Here is a 9,091-nt window from a genome sequence, read left to right on the forward strand (position 1 = left end):
ACATTTGACCTCTGTCATTGCCAACAAAGGGTATATAACAAAGTATTGAGATAAACTTTTGTTATTGACCAAATACTTATTTTCCACCATAATTTGCAAATAAATAAATTCAAAATCCTACAATGTGATTTTCTCATTTTGTCTGTCATAGTTGAAGTGTACCTATGATGAAAATTACAGGCCTCTCTCATCTTTTTAAGTGGGAGAACTTGCACAATTGGTGGCTGACTAAATACTTTTTTGCCCCACTGTATCCTACATTACTCATCTCATATGTATATACTGTATTCTACACCATCTACTGCATCTTGTCTATGCTACACGCCATTGCTCATCCATATTTATATGTACATATTCTTATTCATCCCTTTACATTTGTGTGTAGAAGGTAGTTGTTGTGAATTTGTTCGATTACTTGTTAAATTTTACTGCATAGTCGGATCTAGAAGCACAAGCATTTTGCATTAACATCTGCTAACCATGTGTATGTGACCAATAAAATTTTATTTGATATCCCAGGCACATACAGCACATTCAGAAAGTATTCAGACCCTTTCCCTTTTTATACATTATGTTATGTTACAGCCTTATTCTAAAATTTCTTAAATAGTTTTCCTCATCAAACTATACACAGCACTTCATAATGACAAAGCGAAAATAGGTTTTTAGATTTTTTTGGCAAAGCCTCTCCTGTGTTGTCTTGGCTGTGTGCTTTAGAGTCGTTGTCCTGTTGGAAGGTGAACCTTGACCCCAGTCTGAGGTCCTGAGCGCTTTGGAGCAAGCTTTCATGAAGGATAAATGTACTTTGCTCTGTTCATCTTTGCCTCGATCCTGACTAGTCTCCAAGTCCCTGCTACTGAAAAACATCCCCACAGCATGATGCTGCCACCACCATGCTTCACAGTAGGGATGGTGCCAGGTTTCCTCCAGATGTGAAACTTGGCATTCAGGCCAAGTAGTTCAATCTTGGTTTCATCAGACCAGAGAATCTTCTTTCTCATGCTCTGAGAGTCTTTAGGTGCCTTTTGGCAAACTGCAAGCAGGCTGTCAGGGTGGCTTTCGTCTGGCCACTCCATAAAGGAAGGCCTGATTGGTGGAGTGCTGCAAAGATGGTTGTCCAGAGATGGTTGTTCTGCCATCTCTACAGAGGAACTCTAGAGATCTGTCAGACTGACCATCGGGTTCTTGGTCACCTCCCTGACCGAGGCCCTTCTCCCCCGATTGCTCAGTTTGGCCAGCTCTAGGAAGAGTCTTAGTGGTTCTAAACTTCTTCCATTTAAGAATGATGGATTCCACTGTGTTCTTGGGGATCTTCAATGCTGCTGACATTTTTTGGTCCCCTTCCCCAAATCTGTGCCTCGACACAATCCTGTCTCGGCGTGCTACGGACAATTATTTTTGACATCATGGCTTGGTTTTTTCTCTGACATGCACTGTCAACTGTGGGACCTTTTATAGGCAGGTGTGTGCCTTCCAAATCTTGTCAAATCAATTGAATTTACCACAGGTGGACTCAAGTTGTAGAAACATCAATGATAATCAATGGAAACAGGATGCACATGAGCTCAATTTCGGGTCTGAATGCTTATGTAAATGAGGTATTTCATTTATTTATTTTTTATAAAAATTTGCACACATTTCTTAAACCCTGTTTCCGCTTTTTCATTATGGGGTATTGTGTGTAGATTGCTGAGGAATTGTTTTTATTTAATCAATTTTAGAATAAGGCTGTAACGTAAGAAAATGTGTAGAAAGTCAAGGGGTCTGAATACTTTCTTAAGGCACTGTATATGTTGTCATTTAGGGCTCTGAATGATGTGGAGTGTTGCTGGCCTTTTTACTCCACCCATTCCGTTGACAGCCAAATCACATTACATGTGCGCTTACTGCACTAAAGAAAACCAAACATGCTCACTGAATTGAAGGGCAACTACACTAAAAAATCTAAGTTTCTTCAGTTTTTCTCAGATGTCAAAAGTCACCCCCTGATGTAGTTTAAGCATTGTTGTGAACACAGAAAATCTAAATGTTTTGTTTTTCTATTTAAAAAAGCGTGAAAACTGGGGGGAATCAGAAAAAATAGGGAAATCTGAAACCTGTAAAATCAAAACCAGGAAAACAGGATTTGGGAGAAAACATAAGTAGGTAAAACATTTCTACGGATTTTAGAAGGCCCGACCAATGTTTTTGGCTTTGCATGACTGCACCTTAAAGTGTGTGTTATCCTGCAGCATAGCACTTTTGGGGAAGTTGAGGTTAGGTCCAATATCGACTACACACCCAAGAGGGAAAGAGGTTCCGCCATCCTAGAAATGTTTTAGTGAAATATAATATATCAAGTTTAGCAAACACTTTTATCCAAAGCAACTTTCAGTCATGCATGAATAATGTTTCAATGATGGTTGGTGTCGGGAATTGAATCCAATATTCTGGCGTTGCAATGCTCTACCAAGATGCATATTTTGTGAAGCCTCAATTGAATGATTATTATTAGGCCATTATTAAGCGATGTTTGTGTCATATTTGACATAGTGGGTTATGTCACATTTGACATTGGTGGTTATGTCACACATTAATGCCACATTTATGAACCCTTTATAAAGCATGACATACGGTTATAGATGATTTGTATAAGTCATAAGTCATTTAAAGCGTACCAATTCCTTTACTCCTAAAATGTTGGAAGTAGGCGGGACGTCCTATACACTGTCCAATAGAAATCAAGGACACTGGATGTAGTTTGAAAGGTTAACGGGAATATGGTCCAATGGGGAAAGGAAATAGGATGCGAGTCCATTCTTACCATACGTCAGCGTTTGAGTCACCCAGCCGCCCTAAATACTGTCAACCAATTGCAAGCATTGTAGTTCATTGAAAGCTCCACTATAGGCTAGGTTAAAAGTAGTGACAAGCTAAACAGGAAATCACAGTCGAAGGAGGTTTCCTTTTGTCCAATGGACGTTTAGGACGTGGTAACTAAGATTATAAATGACAAGGTGACAGCTGTCAGAGTGCACATTGACTGCTGCTGTGAGCGAGAATTAGTAATCTAGGACCCCGTGTGTACTGTAACATTAAGGTGAGTTAATAATTTAGGGTTTCAGTGTGACGCATTATTTTGTCATTTCGGTATGGTTATAATCGCATTGTGAATATTTTGAAATCTTCTGTCAGCATTGCGGGGGCGAATATAAATTGTTAGCATGCTAGCTAGCCATGCAATGTAGGTGAAGTTGACGGCCATTCAATGATTTCTTCCAAAAATTACATTTTACAGTGAATATATTCGTACTGTAGAATTCTTACCAGATAATTGTCTACATGGTCAGCCGCGAATACTGTTGGGAAATAAACATGCAAATATTAATATGCGAAACCATGCATTTTGGGGTACAACCGATTCTAAACTGCGGTGAAGCTTCTGCAAAATGTCTGACTTGCTCGTCCATATCTGGGCCTAGTGATCCAGTGCATGTTTTCGGTCATTATGGATTCATGTCTCCAAAGGATTGTGAAGGACGTTTAACAATTTGTGTCAATATCTAGTCCTGTACCAAATGCAGCGTCCTTGTATTTAAATCCTGTATTGGTGTCTGAGGGTCATTTTTGACCTTCACGTCTCGAGCTGGCTAGCCAAATCCTCCCACCTATCTATTAACGTTAGCAGTGTCCGTCTGAAGTATATTACTTTTAGCTAGCTATGGCTAACAAGCTACCCGGGTTATCCAACCAACGTTTCATGCTTTCATCTTTTTGCAAATCGCTGCTACCCTCATTGCATATGAAATGGGTCTAATAAGCCACATTCAAGCATGGACAATTTAGTTGAAGTTTCCCCCATGGTGATTCCTTCCGTTGTCATTCGTGCTAACTACCTGCCCAGGGGCGGAATGGCGACAGGGAAGGAGGGGGGTGTACTGTATTAAAGCGTGTGGTGTTTTTTTTAACCATGAATTTAGCTCGTTAATTTTAACACTCATTCAAGCATAGCTAAAGGCTAGCTTGCCTGTCTGGGTCATATGTGCACTGGTGCTACCTACACAATTGGATTAATTAGCATTAGACATCTCTGGAGTCGAAGTTGATCATCGTTTAACTCCCCACTTAGTGTTTTGAAAGGATCTTGTTTAATGCTTCACTGTCATTTGCTTTGGGCTCTTGCCACATTCAACCAAGCCTTGCTATTTTCATGCATTTTCACTTAACTAATCTTATGACATGGGTGTAAAGATTGTAACTTGATTCTTTATTTGCGCTGAGTTGTAACCTTGTGATTCTACATTCAGACTTTACAACAGAACCTTAGTCTGCCTTTTGCGCATCCTCTTCCCTGATGCACATGGTCAAATGCTTGACTGGTTACACCTACAGCTCAGGTCACCATTACTGTACCTTTAGCAGGGCTGTAGTTAATGGAAGTCATGCACAACTCTTAACTTTTTGGGGGGGTCCAAACGACCGTGCTTAAAGATGCCTGTTGAATTGATAGGACATTTCATGGTGGTGCAATTTAGCAGTTCAAAAAAATGTAATATCTCATCTCTCTCCACAGGCACCAGCCATGTACGCCTGCGCTAAGTTTGTCACCTCACCTGCTGTGGTATGTATTTGACACTACAATGTCACTGTTTGATCCTCTACCAGTCGTACCTTATCAGTCTAGATCTAGCACTTACAATCCTGTTTAGCTATAAGATGCGCAGCAAATGAGTGTCTTGGTAAGGAATATCACATTTTATATGTCACATGCGATGAATACAACAGGTGTCAGGATGCTCTTGATGGTGCAGCTGTAGAACTTTGAGGACCCATGCCAAATCTTTTCAGTCTCCTGAGGTGGAATAGGTTTTGTCGTGCCCTCTTCATGACTGTCTTGGTGTGTTTGGACCATGATACAGGGATGCAAACTATTCACATTTCGGCTAAATTTGCCGTTTTGAATCCAAAATTGGTGACCTACGTGATTCGTCTTGGTCCGATGAGGGGGTGGGGGGCTTTGGCTCACTACTGTCTGTAAGCGAACGAGTGACGTGCGTTTGAAGCATTAACGTTGGATGTATCCAAGGCTCAGCCAATCGTTCACACAACAGAATGCAGCAGGTGACTAAAGAGACAACCAATTTGCTAGTTACATCATCAGCGTGAGGGAGAAAGTTTGAGTTCATGGTGTGAAAATTAGCTTGCTAATAAAGTCAGACTGCTAATGTTGGTAACCCAACCAATTCCCTATAGTATTAACTGGTTTACTACTCCTTGCCGTTCCTCAAGTTATTATGTGTTAACGTTGCTTCCTGGTAATCTGTTTTTGAAATGTTAACTAGCTAACAAACTAACCACATACTGTAGAGGGAAAAGGGTTAATTTTCAGAATGGGAGAATTTGGTGGCAATGAGGTTTTGCTTGTTAAACAAGTGGATTCAGGGATCAAGTGTAGCAGGGCCTGGCTTAAGCTGGATGCCACTATAGAGGTGAAAGGAACACAACACTTTTTAATACAGTGGGTAGAAAGGGGTATGTCAGGTCTACTCGCTGCCTGAAAGAGATCAATTATGCCAACAAAGGGTATCATGCGCTGCTGGCACATTGTACACTTTGCCTGTGGACCTCTGTTCTACAATGTAATGTGCAATGTAGCCTAAAGACATTGCTTTTGTTGCGTTGAACTTGACAGTAACCTGTGTGTGAGGGAGGATTATACTTTTTTTTTACTCGGTGAATGTTATTTTTGCACATGTTGCCTTGTGCACTTGATCGTGTACTATAGTGGCCACTAATAGAGCAAAAGTAGGCATTCTACTTTAAGATTTTTTTTTTTCTCCACCAAGTGCAATATTTAGGTGTGGTCACAAGTGTTCTAGGCTCTCATGGCTAACTGCAATATTAGTGTATTGTTTTTTTCTTAAGGCTTGTGTCATTTGCAGTGAAGTCCAGGCAAACATTGGATTGCTTTCTTTACATTTGTTTTTAGCTGTGAGTTAGGTTCACATTAACCACTTTATTTTACATAGACTGATCCTGTAGATCATATTTGTTCCATTAGTTAAACTGCATTTCCCCCTAGCAGGGACTATATATTTTTTGCATGTTTCAGTGCAAAAAATTGTTTCCTTTCTGGGCCCTCACCAGCTTGTGTCCCTGGTGATCTTTTGCTGGTTATGTGGACACCAAGGAACTTGCCGCTCTCAACCTGCTCCATTACACCCCATCACTGAGAATGGGGGCAGGTTCAGTCCTCCTTTTCCTGTAGTCCACAATCATCTCCTTTGTCTTGATCACGTTGAGGGAGAGGTTGTTATCCTGGTACCACACTTCCAGGTCTCTGACCTCCTCCCTATATGCTGTGTCATCATTGTCAGTTATCAGGCCTACCACTGTTGCATCGTCTGCAAACTTAATGATGGTGTTGCAGTCATGGGTGAATAGGGAGTACAGGAGAACTGAGCACGCACCACTGAGGGGCACCCGTATTGAGGATCAGCATGGTAGATGTGGTGTTACCTACCTTTACCACCTGGGGGTGGCCCATCAGGAATTCCAGGATCCAGTTGCAGAGGGAGGAGTTTAGTCCCAGGGTCCTTAGCTTAGTGATGCGCTTTGAGAGCATAATGGTGTTGACTGCTGAGCTGTAGTCAGTGAATGGCATTCTCACATAGGTGTTCCTTTTGTCCAGGTGGGAAAGGGCAGTGGTGTGAAATAGATTGCATCGTCTGTGGATCTGTTAGGGTGGTATGCAAATTGGTGTAGAATCTAGAGTTTCTGGGATAATGCTGCTAACTATGACCAGCACATGAGATGAGAAAGCACTTTTTTTTAAAGGTTGATTGAAAGAATAGTCTATGGCAGTGTTACCTGTATGCATGACCAGTGGTCAGCTGGGGATATATTGGGACAACATCACCTTGTAGGCTAATCTAACTCTATAGTACTCAATTTTTACTAAGGAGAAGATTTGGATTGATCATGACACCGGTGCACCTGACTCGGTTCCAGTACCCCTTGTATATAGCCCCGCTATTGTTATTTACTGCTACGCTTTAATAATTTATTCTTAGCTCTTACTTATGTATTTTAACTGCATTGTTTGTTAAGGGTTTCTAAGTAAGCATTTCAATGTAAGGTCTACACCTGTCGTATTTGGCTCATGTGACAAATCAAATTTGGTTTGACATTGCCGTTCTACCGGTCTTCATGCCTCTAATCCTCCTAGACGTTAGACTATTAGATGCACCTCTAGGGTCATAATCTTGGCGTGCTCCAGAACTCACCTCCTGGTAATCTACGTTTGGTAGTCTGTTAGTAATGATAGTAAGTAGAGCTTGTTACACGCTTTTAAGTCTGTCTAGGAGTCTGATGTGTAGTTTTCTCTTGCAGCTGCGTGGGGGGTCCAGAGTCCTCGCCCGGCCAGTCTCGGTCTCAGTCTTCAATAGACCTGAAGCCAGAAGTGAGCAGCAGGTAAGCCTCTCTTCAAACCCAAATTAAACCCTGTGACCGAAGCGTTGACAGTTCGGTGCTTAGGTTTGTGTAAACCTTTTGCCAATTGCCCCTTTTTTGTGTTAACCTGAAACCATTTATTAGGCCATTTTTATGTTCATAAAGTTTATTTAACTCATCAGTAACCCTTATTGCCTCTTCAGTTGTATTTATCCTTAACACCAGACTACTTTAAATCCCTATATGGGGAAATGCTAACATGGCCAGTGCTTAAGACTGGTATCCAGGCTGTCCTTGTGACCATTTCAAAGGATCCCTTCAGGACTCTCAGTGCTACCATTTTACTCGAATATCCGCCGTAATGTTTTTCTGTCCCACCCGGAATTTAAATGTAGGAGCACCAGTGTGCCTTTTATTACATGAAATATTTTTCATAGTGCTCCTAAATTTCTTTGTGCCTACACACATGTTCCTTGTAAAAATAAGATGAATTTAAAAAAGGCACTGGAGCACTCTGCACTTGTTGCCCTTGACTGGTCTCTTGAGCAGCACTTTAAACTTCTGCACTAGTCTGTTCTTCTTGATAGGTTCTGTTCTGGGCCTTTATTCAGTGGGGTCAATGTACTACTCATACACCGTAATAGTACTGAAATGTATTACGCCTTACAGTTCCTTCTGTTCCATAACATTCCACTCCTAAACAAACCCCAGTTCCAGATGTGTCCCTAGCCCTTATCTGTTATTACATATCAGTTCAGACTACCAGAAGGGTCAAGGTGAAGGCAATAGGGAGCTAGCTTCCATTGTTTTGGAGTGGTGGGCTATTATACTATCTACACCTGTCAGGTGGCCTCAGGTCCATTTCAGTCTCTAGCTCTATGTTCTGATTTTGACTGTGCTGCACCCTGCATCTTCCCCAGGCCCTGTTGCCTGTCAGTGAGGCTTCTCTTCTAACCCGGGGGTTCCAGACCAGCGCTATCTCCAGGGACATCGACACTGCCGCCAAGTTCATCGGTGCTGGAGCCGCCACAGTGGGTGTGGCGGGATCAGGGGCTGGAATTGGAACTGTGTTCGGTAGCTTGATCATCGGCTATGCAAGGTAACTGATGAACGAAAAGGATTCAATCGTTTGTGGAAGTGGACAGATATAGAAGCAAAATTGGATGCAGATCATTGATTGTGGGTGGCAGGGAAATGCAACATTTTAGCACAAGATTATTGGAGAGAGCCGGATCCTATTAATTTGGGTTCATATCATTAATGAACAAATTGCTACTGGTGCTGTCGGCCAGTTAATCATAACTTCCAGTCCTCTCCTCTTTGTCTCTCTGACAGGAACCCCTCCCTGAAGCAGCAGCTCTTCTCCTACGCCATCCTGGGCTTTGCCCTGTCTGAGGCAATGGGGCTCTTCTGTCTCATGGTGGCGTTCCTCATCCTGTTCGCTATGTAATTTAGTCTCTCCCATCCCTGTCACCTCCCTTCTCCCAGGGAATTGGAACTCTTGATGTGACGCTCATGAGGCCGTGGCACCGCCATTCCAATCAAAATCTACGATTACAAATCCTGCCTTTTTATGTTCCCCTTTTTTTCAGAAGTTTTACGTAAGAGCTCGCTTTGATTTAGACTGTCTGTCTGAATAAATGGTTGGGATAACTATAAA

General features: G+C 41.9%; 1 protein-coding gene across 1 annotated transcript; it reads left to right on the forward strand.

Annotated features, from left to right (window-relative positions):
• The first annotated feature begins 2,972 nt into the window (after positions 1-2,972).
• Positions 2,973-9,091, forward strand: LOC115110178 (ATP synthase F(0) complex subunit C3, mitochondrial-like). The gene is made up of 5 exons (XM_029635600.2): positions 2,973-3,079; positions 4,553-4,600; positions 7,372-7,452; positions 8,352-8,530; positions 8,767-9,091. The coding sequence occupies exons 2-5, from the start codon at positions 4,562-4,564 to the stop codon at positions 8,879-8,881; spliced, it is 414 nt and encodes a 137-aa protein (XP_029491460.1). The 5' UTR covers positions 2,973-3,079; positions 4,553-4,561; the 3' UTR covers positions 8,882-9,091.

The sequence above is a fragment of the Oncorhynchus nerka genome, linkage group LG26 (assembly GCF_034236695.1).
Source record: "Oncorhynchus nerka isolate Pitt River linkage group LG26, Oner_Uvic_2.0, whole genome shotgun sequence".
Taxonomy (NCBI): Eukaryota; Metazoa; Chordata; class Actinopteri; order Salmoniformes; family Salmonidae; genus Oncorhynchus; species Oncorhynchus nerka.

Excerpts from the sequence above, each read along its gene's own strand:
- LOC115110178 (XM_029635600.2), top strand. The coding sequence starts at position 4,562 with ATGTACGCCTGCGCTAAGTTTGTCACCTCACCTGCTGTG. Across the intron at positions 7,453-8,351 it reads AAGCCAGAAGTGAGCAGCAG|GCCCTGTTGCCTGTCAGTGA; the intron begins GTAAGCCTCTCT and ends CATCTTCCCCAG. Across the intron at positions 8,531-8,766 it reads TTGATCATCGGCTATGCAAG|GAACCCCTCCCTGAAGCAGC; the intron begins GTAACTGATGAA and ends TCTCTCTGACAG.